At 41.2% G+C, this 20813-nt stretch overlaps 1 protein-coding gene across 7 annotated transcripts in view; it reads right to left on the reverse strand.

Moving 5' to 3' along the window:
* Positions 1-3489: 3489 nt before the first annotated feature.
* Positions 3490-20813, reverse strand: part of CCDC138 (coiled-coil domain containing 138) — a 73985-nt gene continuing 56661 nt past the window's right edge. For 5 of the 7 annotated variants that reach the window (XM_048856554.2, XM_048856565.2, XM_048856504.2 and 2 more), the window contains 2 exons: positions 6514-6652; positions 3490-5121 (listed from right to left, as the gene is read on the reverse strand). In XM_048856554.2, the coding sequence (XP_048712511.2) occupies positions 4950-5121; positions 6514-6652 (311 nt within the window). In that variant the 3' untranslated portion in view covers positions 3490-4949. Of the gene's footprint in view, positions 5509-6513; positions 6653-20813 lie in introns of all 7 variants that reach the window. The other 2 variants (XM_048856534.2, XM_048856524.2) reach the window with 2 other exon arrangements.

Genomic DNA, 20813 nt, shown 5'->3' on the forward strand with positions numbered 1-20813 from the left:
AGATGCTAGTCCTCAACTTCAAATAAAAGCTTGAACATGTGAACCATAAGGACTCAAAACTTAGAAGGCAAACAAAAAGAACCCCATATGTATTATTTTTTAAATACAAAGGTTACTTACCTATAACTAGGGCTCTTCTGGATGGACTCTGCATATTCACCCTCTGGAATGCTCTGAGTGGTGCAGCTTAGATGGTGAACCTTAACTAGTAGTGCCCCACAGGTTTCAAAGGGAGTTGCATCACATGAGTAAATACTATATTTCAATCCTAAAATGGTACAAAATTCTCAACTGGTGAATATCAATTAATCCCATTTTAAAAATCTTTTAACCATGTAATGAACTGACACAGATTTATTACCAGGACCATGGTATGCTGAAACCGCTGAGAGATGGACCCTAACAGATAACAACAAGACCTGAAATTTTACGATGTAGCAAATACTCTAAATAAACAGACTAGATATTAAGGATCTCTATCACTGATTATCCATTATAAAAACCCTTTCTATTCATTTGCACAAAATCTACAGGTGGATCAGTTCCCTGCATTAATCTAGACATTTTGTACCTCTGAAGAACAAGACTGCCTAAGAGTCTCAAAGTCCTATTGTCCGTACCGTTAGATGAAGCAACTGAGGATCTGGGTGATATGCTTTCCCTTACTGTGGTGACAAGTCAAGTCTACATATCCCCTTGGACAGACGAATCAGGTCCAGATACCACAGCTGCCTGGATCAAGCTGGTATTATCAAAATCATTTTGGCTTTGTTCTGTTTTAACATGCTCTGAATGAGAGGCATGGGTGGAAATGCATAAAGGAGATCCTGTCCCCAGTCCACCAGAAATGCATCCAAAATAGATTCCTCGTCTCCTCCTGCCCTTGCATAAAGCTTTTCGATACTTCATGTTGTATTTGAATGCAAAGAGGACTATTGTTGGTCAATCCCACAATTTGAAGATTTAATTTGCCACAGGATCCTTCAAGGACCACTTACCCAGTATGTATCTGTGATTTTTTTTTTTTTTTTGCAGAAGTAATCCACAATATTGTTGCTTTCCCCAGCTACATGAATGGTCACTGGGTAAAACTTCTTGTTCTATACATTATCCCTAAAGATGGATTGCTTCCCTGCACAATTATGGGGAATATGCACTCTTCTTGTTTGTTCAGATAGTACATTGCTATTGTATTGTCAGTTGCTACCTGAACAACCTTGTGACTGGACTGATTTGAGAAAATAATGATTTAAAAACCCATCGGATGGTTCTCAATTCCAGTATAGTGATGTGCATTTTCCTTTCTGCTGGGGACCAATCACTTTAGTGTCACTATGGTGTTCAAATGAGTCCCCCAGCCTAGAATGGAAGTGTCCGAAGTAACTAATATTGACAGTATCCGAGAACTGAAGGGAATCCCCTTCATGACACTCAAATCCTGTGCCCACATTAGTGATACATTCTAGGGGACCATCAACTTTTGATGCATGCGTGGTTTGTAACTGCTTGCCAACCAACATTGTAAGCTTCTCATTCGAAGACATGCATAAGGGGTCACAAACATGGTTGACATTATAAGACCCCATTAGTTTGAAGAAGAAATTTTCTGCTCCAGAGAATGTAGAAGCAGGGCTATATCTCACTTTATCTTTGCATTACCTTCTTCTGGGAAAAGAGCTCTGCCAACAACAGTGTCCAGTGCAGTTCCTAAGAAAGGGATCTTCTGAGCAGGCCTATAAGTGACTTCGCTCAATTTACTCTCAATTTCAGATTGGCAAAAAGGAAGCAAATCTGCATTACATCCAACTTCTTTCTAAGATACTTTGACAAGCCAATTGTCTAGGTAAAGATAGAGAAGAATCCCTTGCTTCCTGATATAGAGCCACTATGGAATGGCACTTTGTAACAACCCTTGGGGCAATGGAAAGGCCAAAGGGAAGACCTTGCACTAGCAGTGGTCCCTTCCTACTATAAAACATTGATATTCCTGATGGGATGGTCAGACTGAAATGTCTTTAGACAAGAGCAAGACTCATACAAATGTAGGGCTGGAAGGGACCTCAAGAGCTCATCTAGTCTAGTCCACTGTGCTTAAGCAGGACCAAGTAAACTAGACCATCTCTGAAAGGCGTTTGTGTGACCTGTTCTTATGATCGAGAGCTGTGAACCAGTTGTGTATAAAAAGATGGATTATGAAGAACTGATACCTCCTGTCAAATGCATTAAGCTTCCTGAGATCTAAAATGGGTTGAAGGCTCTCACTCATTTTTGGATAAAGGAAGCATCTTGAATAAAAACCCTTTTCCCTGTACTCTTATGGTACCTTTTGTATACTTTAGCTCTGTTCACAACAGGGCCTCATGAGATAGGTCCCTGAAGAGGACTGGGGAGGAGTAGGAGGCTTCAAAGGAGGAAGGGCTTAGAACTGGATAGCTGAGCCACTGAGAATAATCTCTAGAATCCATCTGCCTGATGTTATAGACTGCCATTGTTGGTCAAATTGTGACAGGCAGTCTCCAAATGGGGTAGGAAAGGTATTGGATAGGACTAGTTTAGTTCTTGACGTTGAGGCTGAATCCCAAAGGAAGATGTAGCTGATAGTATAAGACTTAAACAGTTCCCTCCTTTGTTGCTGAGAACACATCTAATGTTGATAATTCTTCCTTTGATAAAAACTGGACAAAGATTAGCATGCAGGGTACCTAAACAAAGATACGGTAGAGCTCATCAGCTGGAAGACCCTTAAGAATCTGGCTATAGATTTAATATTCAGAGTTAGCACAGGTACGTCTCCTTGAGCTAGAAATCACTACCCTAGCTCAAAGTGTAGATATAGCCTTAGTCTTCTTGGAGCTAGCTGACTATGTGCTCAGGCAGCTAGCCCGAGCTTGCTCCTTGCCTGAGCCATGGCCCATGCTACTCCCAGCTATACTGCCATTTTCAGAGCACTACCTCTAGCAGAGCTAGCACGACCGTCTACCCATGATGGGAAGCACACTCGCAGCTGCACGTAGACATACCCTTAGTAGCATATGCCCTCTTCTCCACCCACAGGCACATGCGCTTAACATTACTGTAACCATAGACCAGGCCTGGCAACCTTAGTTCAGTCCCCCTCATTCCCCCCTTCTGCACACACCTCTTTATGAAACTATTCCCTACCAATACTATTAGTTCTGGATGTTTAGTGCAGTACTTGTTTGTATTGGGAGGGAGTAGTAGCTTAGTAAATGGAGTGATGGAAGGCAGACAGCCCTACCGGAGCAGAAGTAATAATGAGGTGTGTAGCGCAACTGTAACAGCTTCACAAATCAATTTTTTGTACATTAATTTCTTTTATTAATTTTTTAATGCTTAAGCAGGGGTAGATTATGTTGGGCAGGGTGGAACAGACCATAAGGAGCAGAAATGCAGCTGCTAACAGAGAAGATTTGTTAGCCACTAGCACGTAAAACCTTCTCTGTTGTGAAATAAAATCTGACAAAAGTATAGCTGCTGCTGGAGAAGTTTTTATTCAAAGATTTAATCCATCAGCAATCATTGGCACAAACTTTCAGCTATGATGAATAATAGCTAAAAGTTATCTGAAGTCCCCCCTCTCTTTTTTTAAACTATATGTTGCAATAGATACACTCATGATTTCCTGTCTACCATATTTGGTGTAGAATGATGTCTTTAAAAACATTGTCAACAAAAGGTCAGACTGCAACAGAAATATTTCTGTCAGAGCCCTAATTCAGAGACTTTGTAGTAAGAAACCAAACAAAAACTGCACAGAAAACTCAAAGGGCATTAAAACTAATCTTGTATGAAGTTTCACATGGACTGGCCACAGAGTTATTCAAACACAGACTTATTATAAAGCAGGTTCTTAAATTATAATCACAGCTTCAATTATATAATTACAAGAAGTTGCAAAGAATATATCATGTAGTTCCACAGAATGGTATAATCAAACACAAACATTAGAAATGAAAGACTTGTTGGGCCAAGTGACTCATTTTGTGTACATATGTACTTTGAGTACCAATACCTATGCATATAAATGACAAAATTAATTGGCTGTTAGTGTTTGAAAAGTATGTATGGAAAAGTGCGTGCATAAGCAGGAGACTGGACTAAGGCCCTTTTGGAAATTAATAAAATAGGAAATGGATTCTTTTTATTAAAAGATTATGGCTTTTAATTGAAGTAGTATTATTCCAAAAATTTTAAGAAATACTTTATATTTTCAGAGATTATATTACAATCAAAATCCATAAAAAAATACAAAACCAGTTTCATGAGTTAATAAAGCACAGCAATGTACAGCAAATACATATAAGAAAAGAGAAAACAGTGAACAGCGATTCCTGCAAATACTGGATATTGCAGACCAGAGAAGGTTTCTCATTCAACATACACCTAATATACACCAAGTTCAATTTCATCAAAATTTGACTTCAGTAAATTAAAACAATCATTTTCCTGAAATACATTTGCAAAAAGACTAATGTTTCCATGTTATGTGCCACCTGTACAAACAAAAAAACAATAATAAATGTTGGTAAAACACTGAAGATTTTTAATTTTTAAGGTTAACTCATATTTCACAACTTTGTGAGGAAAGTAGGTACTAGTGGTGTGCCTAGCAAGCAGGTGCCAGTTGTGTTGAACAGGTCAGTTTTCTAGAACAGCACAGCACTAACCCTGAAGTGTATTTCAGCTAAATTAAAAATTTAAAAACGAAGGCGGCCTCTTGAAGATTGTGCAATTTCCCACCTTCTCTTTCAATGAATACACTGATTATAAGGGAGGGTAACATGACAAATTCTAACCCAAGTAGTAGTAAATGAGCTTTTGATGTTCTTGTTAGCTAGTTTGCACTATCTTTTGCTAGTTTTTATAAATAAATATAATCTTGTTTGTACAAATTATACAGAACATAAACCATAATAAAATACAGTTCGTTAGTGACTTGTGCTTAGACTGGAGATAAGAGAGTTGCTCTTTGCTAAACCCAAATTAAAGAGAATTGAATTGAGGTTAATACAGAGAAAAGCATGATTTGGATGTGTTGTCCTCTGCAGATCTTGAATCATTAGATGAATAGTAAACAATTCAAACATCTTCTTATTACTTCTGCAAAAGATGTTCATATAAAATTAGTCAGTGACAAAAATTCATTGGATTACTTTCAAGTACGGGAAGAGAATTTCAAAATCACTGTTCTGGAGAGACTGACATTTTTTATGGAACCAAAATGTGTGTTGTATTTTATATTCCACGAATGTGATTCTTTACATTGTCAGTGATAATGGCTGTCTCTCTAAGCTGCTATGGTTTTGCTGCGTTGTGATAAAAATAAACATGATCCCATGCAGAAGTATCCTTTCCCACAGATAAATGGCTTTTAAATGTAGTCCGAGGAAACTTTAAGGAATAGATGAAGCAAGTTTTCACAGCTGTGAAAGAAGGATTGGGTAGTAGACCAAGTGGTGGGGGGAGTGCAAGGGGAGAGACACAGCCCTGGAAATATAGACAGAAAGAAACTATATTTAAAAATACTGTAGACTGATCCAACACTGGAAGATCCAACAGCTGATAGGGATGTGAAATTTTTTTTTTAGTCTACAAAATTTTAAGCAATTTTGTTTGAAAAATCACAATTCATTAAATTCTAACTTATCTCCAATGAAAAATATTGTTGTTGTTTTTCTTTCAACTTAGAAACTTATCTTGTTTTCCCCACCTAGAGTTATAGGGTTTTTTTTTTATCCTCAAGAAGATCAAAATTAATCTATATATCCCTAATTTTCTGGAAAAAAAAGTGTTCAGTACCTAATATGAATAAAAGACTTTAATTTAGGACTCTGTTGTTTTAGAAAAGAAGTAATCAGATCAAGTAATGCATTGGCATAATTCAGTACAAGATGTGATATCATTAGGCAGGTGAGAATTTCTGTTGCAATAAATTTGTAAAGCAACAAGCACAGAGAAAGATCCTCAGAAAGGGTCAAATTTAACAGTCTAAATTCCCTTTTCAAAAATTACTTCTGGGCACTTAGAAGCTTAACTCTTAACTCTTACAGCTTCTAAGTGCCTAAATCACTTTTGAATATAGGATCTAGATTCCTATGTCACAAAGGTCCTTTTGCAAATTTCACCCCAGAAAAACAATGTTACAAAGTAACTCAGCAAAACTTGGGGTCAAGTAGAAAAAATGAAGTCAGAGATGATAAGCATACAAGATAACTCAAATATAAAATAAACATAAATACTGGCCCAATAAGGATTTACATTTTATGTAAGCTGAACTGCACAAAACCTGGATTTAGAAGAAAACTTGAAAGATCCATTTTATAAGATGGTAAAAGCTGTTCTTTTAATGGAACTGATGGCAGAGAAATTCTAGCATTGCCCATGCTAGATCTAATATCTGCAATATTGCTAGAACTGCAGACCCACTTTGGAAAGAGGAGGAATATAAAAAAGCAATTTTTGATAACAGACTACAAAATAAAAAATATTTACTTGATTCTGGAGAGCTTTTGCAGTATAATGCTGAGTTTTTCCAGTATCAGTAGATCGAGTTTAGGATTTCGAAGCAACACAGAACAAGTACGGAAAAAGGACACATTGCTACAGGCTTCTAGGAAAGGCTGCAAAAAACCTGTAAAATAATAATGTAATGTTCTCATCAATTAATTTGGACAAAAAAATCCAATACTATAGTTAATAAAAGATGAAGTGCACTTTATACTTGCAATGTAACAAGACAAACCACATAACTTTTTGGCTTCTACTACACTTTTGACATAAAACACTAGCAGAATCAGAAACTACAGAACCTGAGCTACGATGCTGTGCTGACATCACCAATAAACACTTGGATATAAAACAAGGTAGTAAACACAGTAAAAGCATTTTGCTTTTCTCAACAATAAAAAATGGCAGGAGGGAGGGAGGGTGGGCTACTTTTAACTAAAGTGATAATTCTGCATCTTTGACACACCTATCTGAAACTCACGTATCAGCTGTGCACATCAAGTGATCAGCAGGCAGAAGCACTAAGCAGTGCCAAAGGTGGTTCACCAAGGAGTATTGCTTTAAGAAGCTGCAAAAGTACATGTCAGCAGATGATACTGAAATACTTATAGAAGCTAATGTGAAACTAGGTAATCTTTCATTATCAAAATGTTAGTTTAGTAGTACTCAGCTTCGAGACAGGTGCAATAAAAACTGGGGGCAAAAAAAAAAGATCCATATAAATATTAATATAACTCACTTAATGCTGCATACCTAAAGCTTTTCGTCAAGTCATGATGCATTTCTATTCACCTTTGTTCTCTTCTCCACAATTTTACTGCTCATATATACATACAATGAAATCTGTCCACATTTTATCACCACATTTTCGAACCTAACAAATTAGTTTATAATTACAAACCATCAAATTCTGTGTTTAAGAGTTCAAAAAACTAATAAGGACACCAAGGATGAACAATTCATTTTTTTGGCCTGACAGGGCAAAGAGAATGCAAATACAAATACATGCATCATATTGCTAAGTGCCCCCCCCCATGCGAAATAAACATGAATGTGCATTTGTCCCACACAAAGGTAGATGGTTTTTTAAAAATTAAAAAAACTCAGATTAATTTTTATTTAAATTAAATATATTTTTCTTTTTTAAAATAAACTGATTTCAAATTATATTTGAAATTTTGTCAATTTACATTAAGGCCAAAACCTACTTTAGTCCATTAAAATAATTTAAATAATAAAAATACAGCAGCATCAATAAGCCCTCCTCAAATTACAATGAGATAAAGGGTGCCTCTTTTTAAATTATATAACTGGGGTAAATAACTTTTTAGGTCAACTCAAGCTTTATAAATATATCACAATGTTGTGTACTAGGATTAAGTAGATATTCTTTTTTCAGTCTTTACAAGGGAGCAAATATTGGTATTTATATTTTTCCAAATGTAAGTACTACAGTTTCTGTTCTGCATTTTTAGGGCTTTGTTTATATGTTGGGGTAAGGTGATCTGTAGAGGTGTGACTTCTAATGTGCACTACTAACGTGTTGTGTATTGATTGGTCAATGTAGACCCTGCTGATGCACACTAAAGGTTCCCTAGTGAGCTTTAACATAGTACTGTTTCTAACAGCACTACGTTAAAGTGCACCAGCAGGGTCTACCTGGATCAATTAATGTGCAACATGTTAGTGTGTTTTAGAAATCACCCCACCCACCCACTGTACAACACAAGCCCTTAAGCACCTAAATACTTTCAAATATCTGTCAATTCACTAACTCCAGGTAATAATTCCTTTGCTTAATAAATTTGAAATGCAAAATATGCTCTGATAAACTTGTTTTCTTTCTTATGATTCTTGCATATAAAAGGTAACTTTATGCAACTACTAAAAAACAAATGTAAAATGTTGCTTTTGCACCCTTTTAATTCCAATTTCCATCCAAACACAGCTTGGCACAAATCCTGGGTAAAAAGATATCAAATGTTTACCAATCACCATTTCTAACATAAAAAAATGTAAAAACTAAAAATTCAAATAAATGTAGGTTAATCTATATAATTGTTTAAATACATATGTACATATACAGTATATTCTTCCAGTTAGCAAAATGAAGTACCAAATTGAGCATAAAGGCTATATTTGGTTGCAAACCAACATGTTCCAATGTTTATAACAGCCAATGAGAAAGAACTTTTCTTTAGGACAATAACCAAAAAGTACAAATGCAAAACCAGACTAAAACCAATTATTTAAATCAAGGTTTCCTACTTGATTATTTAAACCATGATTAAAATAAGTGATTTAAATCAATCCACCCTGTTAGGCAACAGCAACAATTAGAAAATATCAAGAAAATTTCACATTCTAGAACTGCTTCTACAAATCCTGCTTATCTAATGAGACAAACATACTGAAAACTTAGTTTTTAATTCAAGAAATAAAGGACAACAATTATTCACTGTTTCAAAGCAATCTGATATTTCAATACGATTCATAGAAAGGATACAGAAAGCTAATAAAATGATGTTTGACTTTCTTACCTATACACTATAGTTTCTAACTGATAGCATGGGTTAGTCATATGTAGCAAAGGGACACGGATTTGGGAAGAAAGAGGCTTCATAGTTTATTTTTTTTCATTGCTTTAAACTCATTTGTAAGTCCTACTTAATAAGGCAACTTAGCAGGATATGCAAACTACAGCATAAGGCAATGAAGTAAAGAAAAAATGGTTACCTACCTTTTGTAACTGTTCTTCTTTGAAATGTGGTGCTCATGTCCATTCCATTCTAAGTGCGCACAGGTGTCGGAGACTTTTGCCTTAGCGGTATCTGTAGGGTCGACTCCTTGAGTGCTGAACTCTTGAGTTGGTATATCAGGCACCACCGGCCCTACGCCCTCTCAGTTCCTTCTTGCCAGCAACTCCAACGGAGGGGCAGGAGGGTGGGTAATGGAATGGACATGAGCAACTCATCTCAAAGAACAAGTTACAAAAGGTAGGTAACCATTTTTCCTTCTTTGAGTGCTTGCTCATGTTGATTCCATTCTAGGTGACTCACAAGCAGAATCCCTGGAGGTGGGCTTGGAGTTCACAGACGTATGGCTTGCAACACCGCTCTACCAAAGCCAGCGTCATCTCGGGCTTGCTGTGTAAGCGCATAGTGAGACATGAACATATGCACAGACGACCAGATGGCAGCCCTGCAGAGGTCAGAAATCAGCACATGGGCCAGGAAGGCTGCTGCCTAGGCTTTGAGCTCTACTCAAGTAGGCGATTGCAACCGCCAGTGGAGGCACCTTCGCCTGATCATAGCAGAAACAGATGCAGGCTGTGATTCAGGAAGAAATTCTCTGGGCAGACACCGGATGAACTTTCATCCTACCTGCCACCACAATGAACAACTGCATTGACTTGCGAAACGGCTTGGTCCACTCCATGTAAAAGGCTTGCGCCCTCCTGACATCCAGAGAGTGCAGCCCACGCTCCTCTTCTGACTTATGACGCTTTGGGCAAAAGACTGGCAGAAATATGTCCTGGCTTGTGTAAAATAAATAGTGAAACCACCTTGGGCACAAAAGCCAGACGTGCTCGCAATTGGACCGTGTCCTTGAAGAACACCATATAGGGTGGCTCCGATGTAAGCGGCCTAATTTCAGAGACCCTTCGGGTAGAAGTTATTGCTACCAAGAATGCAGAAGAAGGGAACAGGATACCAAGGGCTTGAAGGGGGCCCTCATGAGTCGGGAAAGTAACAAATTCAAGTCCCATGGGGGCACAGGGCCTCTTACTTGAGGGTAGAGCCACTCCAGGCCAAGAATCGGACCGTCATGCTATGCGTGAAGACGGACCTGCCCTGGAATGGAGAGTGAAAGGCCGATATAGAGGCCAGATGGACCTTAATTGAGGAAAGGGACAAACCTTGGAGCTTGAGATGCAGAGGGTAGTCCAGGATCAGCTGCAGCAACGCCTGCTGAGGCCTAACCTCATGGGTCGAGGCTCAGCATGTAAAATATTTCCATTTGGCCTCATAGGTTGCTCTTGAGTAGGGCTTCCTACTTCCGAGTAGGACCTGTTGAACTCGGGCCAAACATTCCCATTCCTCGGCAGTTAACCACGGAGCAACCAAGCTGTGAGGTGCAGTGCCGCTAGATTTGGGTGCACAGCCGGCCGTGGTTCAGCGATACGAGATCTGGCCAGAGGGGCAGTGGCATCGGGGTTGCCACCGATAGATCCATAAGCGTGCTGAACCAGAGCTGGCGTGGCAAAGCCAGGGCTATCAGGATGACCTTGGCCTTGTCCTGCCTGATCTTCATGAGAACTCTATGAAGCAATGGCACTGGCAGGAAAGCGTACATCAGAGCCCCCAACCAAAGAAGCAGAAAGGCGTCTGACTGGGAGCCCCTGTTGACCTCCTGAAATGAGCAGAACCGGTGGCACTTCCTGTTCTGGTGAGTCGCAAACAAGTCCGCCTGCGGAAACCCCCACCTTCGGAAGATCTGATCGACCACATCACCACTCGTGGCGAGACGAGAAGGTTCTGCTGAGGTGATCCCACCCCCAAGCAGCGGCTTATGCACTGAGCTTGCCCAGGTGGGCACCCCAGCCTAGGTCCGAGGCATCGGACACCAGAGTCAGCATCAGGGCCAGGGCTGGACTCCCCGCAACACCGACGCAGGGTCCAGCCACCATGCCAGTGACGCCCGGATGTGGTCTGGCACTTTGACTACCAGGTCTGGATCATGCCTGTTGGGGATGTAGACTGATGCCAACCACACCTGCAGAGGCTGGACATGGAGCCGGGCATGACGGACCACATAAGTACAAGCAGTCATGTGGCCTAGCGGCCTTAGGCAAGTGTGAGTGGTGGAGAGTGGATGACCCCTCACATGGGAGATTACATCCGACATGGCTCGGAAATAGGACTCTGGAAGGAATGTGTGCAATTTAGAACTGCCCCAATAAACTCCATCTGTTGCACTGGTATGAGGGTTGACTTCTGCTCATTCACTAACAGGCTCAGATCACAGCATGTGGACCACACCAAATCGAGGCTGCTCTGCATGTGATCCCACGATCTGCCCTTGATGAGCCAATCTTTGAGATAAGGATAGACTTGGACCCCCTGACGTCTCAGGTAAGCGGCTACTGGGGCCATGCATTTTGTAAAGACCTGCGAGGCTGAGGAGAGGCCAAAGGGGAGCGCCATGAACTGGAAATGGCGCTGGCCCACCACAAAACAGAGGAACAGGCGGTGTCCTTGGAAAATAGAGATATGGAAATAAGCGTCTTTCAAGTCGAGAGCGGCGTACCACTCTCCTGGATCCAGGGAGGGAATGATGGAGGCCAGGGATATCATGCAAAACTTCAACTTTTTGAGGTACTTGTTGAGTCATCACAGGTCTAGAATGGGATGTAGGCCCCCTTTTGCCTTCAGAATCAGGAAACAGCGGGAGTAGAAAACTTTCCCCCTCATTTCCTGAGGTAACTCCTCCACTCCCCCAGTTGTAAGAAGTTGTTTACCTCCTGAACGAGGAGTTGCTTGTGAGAAGGGTCTCTGAAGAGGGACTGGGAAGGGGTGGGTGGGAGCAAGAGGTGTCCGGAAACTGGAGAGTGTAGCCCAATGACACAATTTCTAGCACCCAATGGTCTGAGGTGACTCTCGACCAGCTGAAAGGTAGGGATGGAGACAGCTGAGGAAAAAGTGGGGCAGATCCGGGGAGGTGTCTGGTGTGTCGCTCGAGTGCACCCTCAAAACGAGCATTTCTGGCCTCTGTGGTGTTTCACTGGGCCAGGTTGCGCAGGCAAGTGGGAGGATGAAGGGTGGTGGCAACTAAAGCCAGTGTCCCTTCTCCTCGCAGGTCCCTGCCAGAATGGCTTCCTTGCAGACTGAGGCATATGCATTTCCAGGGAGCGGAGGGTGGCTAGATGTCTTTTAGACCATGTAGCCTTGCATCCATCTGCTCAGAGAACAGCCCGACTCCACCGAATGAGAGATCCTGTATGGAGGACTGCATCTCCTCGGATAGGCCGGCGGTCTGAAGCCAGGAGCTGCGCCTCATGGCCACTGAGGTAACCACCCTGGCCGCCGAAGCAGCTGCATCCCAGGCCATCAAGGTTCCTTCCTCCACCATAGCCCCGAACTCTTGGGCTTTCTCCTGGGGCATGGAGTCCTTAAACTTAAGGAGGGAGTCCCAGAGGTTAAAGTTATAATGCCCCAAAAGAACCTAGTGGTTCACCACCCTGAACTGGAGATGGCCGTGGAATAAATTTTCCTTCCTAAAAGGTCCAGTCTCTTGGCCTCCTTATTCTTGGAGGTGGAACTGGCGGGCCCGTTTGTTCTTTTTGTTGGCCACCTACATGACCAATGAACCTGGGGGCGGCTAGGTGTATAAGTAGTCGAGCCCCTTGGCAGGGACAAAATACTTCTTTTCAGCAATCTTGGAAGTGGGCGAATGGAGGATGGAGTTTGCCAGATGGCTTTGGAAATGTTTAGGACCCCCTCATGCACTGGGACTGCGACACATGCTGAGGTGGACGTGAAGAGCACATAGAACCATGTGTCCGATTGTACCACCATTTCCTCTGCCTCGAAGCCCAGCGCTTGATGCTCCCTGAAGTCATCCAGTGGACTAGCCCAGGAGGGCCCTGCCACTGCCTTGTCTGGAGAGGAGGAGGATGACTGAAACACCGGAGGGAGGGCCTGGGGCATTTTCACCCACAGGGGAAGGATGTCTTGGGGTGGGCACTTGCTCCTTCCCCACAGTGCCTGCCAACACATCCTGCACCAAGCCCGGTGACGACTGGGGCTTGTCTGATGCTGCAACTGAGGACTGGTGAGACTGGGGCACTGGCATCATGGGTGTTCCAATAAGGCCATTGTGCTGGCCACTGGCCCTGCTTCCAGGTCGGCATCACCATGGCAGAGGCACCCTCCGGAGCCCAGTCACGATGATGCTGTCTCGGCAAGGAGCTGAACTCCCTCTCAGTGCCGGAGGACCGTCAAGGCCTGGGTCTGGCAGCTAACTGTCGCCGTGAGTGACAGGTACCTGGAGTGGTCTGACCGGTGCCGGGAGTAGGGGGAGCAGCGCCGAGCTGGGGAGCATCCCCGAGGTCTCGGTGACAGTGACTGTCAGCACGAAGATGACCAGTGCTGACTGTAAGATGACTAGTGCCTCCCTTTAGGTGAAGCCCAGCATGAGGGCGGAGACTGGGAACGTGGTGCCAGTGACCTGTAGTGGAAAACAGGTGACCTGGGCTGACGTGGAGACCAAGGGCACGGTGACACAGGGCTCTGCCTTGGTTCTGGAGACCGGTGGCCCTCAGTTGCCTTCTGGGAGGCCTTGACCGATGACTTGCCCTTTTAGGGAGCCTTAGCTGGGTCTATCGCCACATGCGGTGCCAACTGCGGCGGGAGAGTCCATTGGCTCTCTGGGTGACAGGAGCTGAGAGGGCGTTGACTGCGCCATCAGCCTAGGTCCCCTACTACTTCTCAGAGTCGGCGGCAGATCACTTGGGGGGTGGGGGGATGTGAGCCTCCTTGCGGCTCCGGAGTGGGCGGGTGGCCCAAGCAGGGTCCTTTGCCCAATGCCCCTTGATCCGGCTTGCTTAGTGCTGGGTCCCTCTTTCTTCTTAGGCACCGGCGAAGGGGACCGGTGCCAGGATGAGCCTGGTGCTGGGGGTGCGCTGCGCAGAGGCTGAAGTGCTAGGCATTGTATCCGGCTGGGCTGGCTCTGAGGCTGGACGAAGAGCAGCCTCCATGAGGAGGGCCCTCAAGCGAATGTCACGTTCTTTCTGTGTCCTGGGACGAAAATTCTTACAGATACGACACTTCTCTTTAACGTGGGATTCCCCAAGGCATTTCAAATAGCTACCATGCGGGTCACTAACAGGCATAGGCCTGTTGCAGTCATAGCAGGATTTTAAATCCGGAGACCAGGGCATGCCCCGCTAAGGGGAAAGTCCACACCAGGACCCTAACTGACTAACTACAGGACTTAACAGCTACTTACTCATCTATTACAAACAAAATTATTTACAGCTGGAACACAAGGTTTGGGAGCAGGAGAAAACCGCTGACCACCGAGAAGCAAGGGGAAGAGGCACTCCAACCAACCACCACCGGGCGGTAAGAAGGAACTGAGAGGGCATAGGGCCAGCGGTGCCTGATATACCAACGTATGAGCGAGGCACTCAAGGGGGCGCCACGCCCAACTCTATGGATACCGCCAAGGCAAAAGTCTCCAACAACTGTGCATGTAGGGCTGCACAAACCTAGAATGGAATCAATGTGAGCAAGCACTCAAAGAAGAAAGAATATTTCTTTTGAAAGTTCCTTTGCATGTGTGTTGAGTAAAGTACTTTATAAATGAAATGTCAAGCTGCTATCAAGTTAGTGAAGATGGATGCATTTTTGTTTAAAAAAACCAAGGACATATATATTTTTATTAGTCATAATAGATAGCCTGGGAGTGAATAAAAGGTTGTAATTTATTTCAGGATCTTTACTGAACCCAGTATAAACTGTAATCCCAGAAAGCACAACTCAAGCAACCTAACACCATTTGGAACAGTGGCTGAAAAAAATCTACTTGGCAGTGACAAGTGGGACTCTTTCCCTTGTCAGCATGAAGGTCTAACTCATCAATTTCTGCAGAGTTTAAGCTTTCATTTATATATAGTTTCTAGCCCATATGATTGTGAAGATACCCTTCCAAACGTAACCTGTATGCAAAGCAATGCAATGTTGCCTTCCTGAGTATGCAAACAGATGACTCCAGTGCCTTTTCCTGCTTCTTATAGCTTTACTTAACAGCAACCAGTGAAATTAACTATTTGCCAGTTTTAACAATTTGTCAGTTTCATGCTGCTACTCTGTGGACAGTAGTGATACTAACAAGGACTGTCAGTTTCATGCTGTTGGATGGGAATGCTCAGGAATAGCAAAGGCAGACCATGGAGTTACTCATGATAGAAGACTGACAAAACATAGGCTAACAGAAACCCTCCTCATTTACAGGACCCATGAAGAGGTAGATGAAAGCATTAATTCTTGTATTTCTGCTTTGAAAGTATCATTTTACTGGATTCCTACCCTTGGGTCTCCCTACAGTGAAACAAGCTGACGTCCTTTAGCTGTCAATGAATTTTGGCTCTTTAAGACACCCCTTTAGGTCAGACATTATTTTTAATTCCCGTGATGAGCATGACACAGAGAAGTTCCTAAATTGCAAGAGTAATATATTTACGAAGAATATTTATGATAGGATGAGATCATCAGAAAAAATCAACAATTGAAAGGACAGTGAAAAAGTGAGTAGAAATCAAAGGTATCTTCAGAGAAGCAAAATGACAGGCGGGTAATTATCTCTCTCTCTAAAAAGTTACCATTATTATGTTATGGTAGTGCTTAGGGTCCCCAGTCAAGAATCAGGACCCTAGTGATTGAGACATTGTACAAAGTTCCCCTGCTTCAAAGAGCTCACAATCTAGGTTTGTGACTAGACATAACAGAAGAATAAAATAGGCAAATGTGGAGCAGAAGAATAGGGCTGGATTTCTACTAAAGAGTAGACAAACCCTCAGATTCTCCAATCACATGGGGGAAAAAAAATACTGTATGAGGCAGGTTCACATCCCAGGAGAATCATGGAGTCATCCAAAATTCCCATCCACAACAGGAGATGGGAGGACTAGAGGGGAATTTTGAACAGGAGATGAACAGAGGCAAGAATGTATATTCCACTTACTGGAGATAATATGGTTTGTAATACAAGGCAAATTTTAAAAAAAAGGAAATTTGGGCTCTGGAACATACACTAATGAAGTGTCTGAAGATTTTACTATACCGGACATCATAACAAGACAGCAGAAAGCCAGTTTCATAAAGATCTACAAGAAACGCTCCTGGAGGAAAATATATACAGTAGTTCAGGAAAGGAAGTATCATTCCAGCACACAATTCAACACCCAATACAATCTGACAAAGGGAACTTAGGTTCCAATGTGAAAACAATTTTCATTTTCTAAGGTAACTGTGTCCAGAAATGAATAGCTATAGACCATTTCTGTCAGGTACTGAGCAGTGTCACTATCCATCTGATTCTGTCCTTAGTGTGACTGTCTATGTCGACCATATACCCAAGGTGTACCTCTAGTCTTTCTACAGGTACTTTACTTTTGAGACAATAGGGATCATTGTGAAAAAAATTTGAAATCAAGATCTCAGGGCCATGTAATTTGAGGCAGACAGAAGACCCTGAGTAGATCTAGGCAGGAAATTCTTTTTCCATCCTGCTAAGGTGTTCACAATTTTAAACACTTTTCCTGTTGAGCACTGAGACAAAACCAAAAAATGTGAATTTTCAGCAAAAAACAGAGAAAGAGCACCCCAGAACAAACAATAGCCTAGTGGTTAGCGTTCTCATCTCAAGTGGGAGACCTAAATCCCAGCTCTGAATCTCCCACATCTTAGGTGAGTACCCTGAGCACCAGAAGGTTGGCTATTCTGGGGGTCTCAGTTTCTCCTGTTAGAAGTGTTCCACTTTGAATAAATAATTAAATACTCGTTTGGCCAGATAAATTGACTCTACAGCCTGTTGGTTATGGCACTCACCTGGGATATGGAAGAGCCAGGTTCAAGTCCCTAAACACCAAGCTATTAGCTATTCTGAGGTAGGGGGGAAGAGCATGTCTCTCTTTTACCAGAAATGTCATCCTGGATCTGATAAACCCTTCCTGTTGAAAGTTCAGTTGAAACTGCCACATTCCCATGAAAAACTTTGATTGTAACTAACGGGCACTTTTCAACAAAAATATTTTGTCAAAAAATTCATAACCAGCTCTATTCCTGAGGACTGCTCATGCATGTGTGTGCTACTCTTAAAATTAGTAATATGGGATTAGAGGGACAAGGTGGGTTAAGTAATATTTTATATTGCACCAACTTCTGTTGTTGAGAATGACAAGCTTTCAAGATACGCAGGGAGCTCTGTGGGACTGACACAGCTACAACACTCTATATAATATGGGCCTGACATATAGAATTACACCAAAGGTCCTTAATCTAGCCAAGAAAATATTTAGTTGAGACATTGCAGTTGTTAGAGAGATATGGTAAAATATTAAATCTCGGAAGAAAGATCATCTATCCCAGAAATCCCAGTAACACTGTAAAGATCTTGGCTAAGGTGAGTCTAGCTTGTTAAATTCATAAAGATGGGCCCCAACACTAGAGATGTAGCCTAATTCTCAGACAGATGTGTGCAAACGATGTACACTACTAACACATTTGCAAGGAGCTTAAAGTGAGCAAAGGCAAGGGAAACTCACTTAGCATACTGAAAGAACTAATCTCCCAGAGAATTTCAGTTCCACTACTCTTGTCACATAAGCCACTTCTAGGAATTTTGACCTAGAAAGGTACTAAATTTTCTCTTGAGCAAAAATGCGTAACAGATTGTGTTAGTTATTAGGCAGCAATTGAAACGACCAATTGAAATTCTTATGGTGTCCCAGGGACGCAAGAAATGAGTACACATTTCCAAGTTATATTAAGGACAGCAGCCCTCCCAGTCTACGTTACACCAATGAAGAAGTGATGTGAATCATTTTATAATAACGGGAAGCTGAAGAATACCTTGTTTACCAAGGGAGTTACTCCTAAGAACAGGTAACAGGAAGGTGCAACAGGAAAGCTAGTGAAAACACAGTAAGTATTATCAAATATAGATGAATAAGACCACTAGCATCCGCAAACTAATTTATAGACAAAGTCTGGTTAAAAAAATATATGTCTTCAGACAACAGAAAATAAAGTGAGTATGAAGACATTCATGAGATGACGTATGCCTTCAGGGATTCAGATTGAAGGCATTTTGTGCAGATGATGGTGGCAAGCTCTCCCCACTGACTTGAAGATAATCGGATTCTGGGCGGAGAAGGGCAGTCACCTCTAAGTACATTATTATTATTATTAGTAGGAGTAGTAGTATTGCTGTAGCACCAGAAAGCCCTAGTTATGGATCAGGGCCCTACTGTGCTAGGCGCTGTGCAAAAAGACATTCCTTGCCCCAAATTGCTTACAAACAAAAAGCAATTGATCCCCAATTTGAAACACCAAGGAAGCACACCTCTGCAGACACACGTAAGTACCCTACTTAACTGGCTCTGTGCTCACAGGATATAAAGCCAGGGAAATCATCTTCTTACGACCTCCCTATGTTATTCCTTGGAAATAAAATTTAATTTTAAAGAAAAAAAGAGTTAATATTTTGATAAAGTTTATAACACAGAATATAAGGCATAAGTTAAAAAAACTATAGAAAAGATTGGCTACTTTAATAAAGTGTAAGAACCATCGAAGTGAAAAGAATTGCTCAATTTCACAGAATATAATTAGCTAGAAGTAGAGCAATCAAAAATAGTTTATGTATTTTAAGAGGATTTTTTTTTAATAAACTAATTTTACAAAATCCCTTAGTAACTTCTGGAAGGATACTACTGTAAATTGTTAGAAAGCCCATGTTAATGGAATACATTTAAATGCACATTTATCTGAAAAATAATTGCGGAAGTGAACAAGTGCTTCTAAAACATATTTGAAAAATTTCTATTTTGGTGGTCTGTGGTTGTAGTAATTAGATTTAATTTTTCTTGTAAATTTTTGGTGATTACGAAGTCTATACCTGTCATATCAGGAATTTTGTACAAGTTATAATATCCTGTACAAGCCTGCACAGGTATCCTTAGAAAACTGTACCAACTTGCATTAGTAGTTCAGTTTCAGAAGTACACTGCAATGGACAATAAGCAATTAATTATTGTTGACTTATTACATCAGATTCCCCTGAAAGTGATCAGTCACCAGTCATAAAACCTCACAGGCTGTTATTGTCTTTAAAAAAAAAAAATCTCCCTTCTAAACTTAGGCATATGTCATTTTCAAAAAAGAAGACAGAAAGCATATTTGTGAGAGTCTCATGCTAAATAATTAAACAGTAGGGGGTTTTGCCTCCACTTCACGTGGAGATGTAACTTTTACTAGCATCAGTGGCTAATGTACATACACACCAGCGGGAGGGAGAAGAGATGGCAGCAATACGAGTGAGTGACAGACTAACAACATGACTGACTGTTTGGAGAAGTCCCTCACTATGATTATGGAACAGCAAGAACTTAGGAGGAAATGAAATTGTTTCCCTTTTGCATACAGTCACCTGCAGTATATTTATATATAAAAGAGAGTGGAACGACTTGATAAGTTAAGTGCCTGTATCTTATTGATGAATGAGAACAGTTGTTTGGGACCAGTATTTAAAATGTATCTGATGTAGTATTGCTTAATTATTATTTTTATTGTTCTAGAGCCCAAACTTTGCTAGGTGGTTTCTAAACCTGAGAAAGGTAGTTCCTGCATGATAGAGCAAACAATCAAAAAAGCCAAAGACAGATGAAAGGTAGAAGAATGGGAAAGAAACAAAATGATCAGGGCAATGAGAGACACACATCTTGGTAGCTACAAATTTCTTTAGGTTATATCTATTTATTTTAGGTTACACACTAAATTCTCTTTCCTGCATCATCCTTCCATCATTCAATCCCCAGCTGCAATTTCAGTGTTCTTACGGCCATCACAAAATCTGACACCCAATTCATCACAAGGTATAACAAGAAAAGATTTGCTTGTCATGTTTATCGCTTAAAGGAAAACTAAACCCATTTAGTTAAGTTCAGCCATTTGACAACTCATAAAGCAAGAGGATGTTTTGAGTGAAATATCTGGACAAGCTACTTAGAATTTCCTTTTCTGAAGCTGCCATTGTAAGCAACCACTATGACGTGAAAAAAAAAAATCACCTAGAAATTATAGTTTAAGCTATTTTAAAATGTGAAAGCATAATATTTAAACAAAGCACAGTATTGATACTTACTTCTCTTTATTTGCATTTTTTAAGAAGTTTTCTATAATAAGGTCAGTTGGAGACTTGTTTACAACCTCTTGCATAAGGGTTCTCACACTCAGTGTCTAACATGATTTTAATTTTCAGCAAGATGGTCAACGCCAACGTAAGAGTCTAAACTATTTGTGTAAACCTCTAGTGCAGACAGTGCAGTACAGCTACCACCACAGAGCAGGTAAGGCTTAAATTTTTCTCTTTTCTAATTTTCATCCTATTACTTGTAATTATGTCAGAATATAATGAGCATAATAAATGTTTCTGCGTGTTTATTTGCAATGTTTGTAGACTGTTATGCCCTAAATAGACGTCTAAGCAAGGTATATTAG

The sequence above is a fragment of the Caretta caretta genome, chromosome 1, assembly GCF_965140235.1.
Source record: "Caretta caretta isolate rCarCar2 chromosome 1, rCarCar1.hap1, whole genome shotgun sequence".
Taxonomy (NCBI): Eukaryota; Metazoa; Chordata; order Testudines; family Cheloniidae; genus Caretta; species Caretta caretta.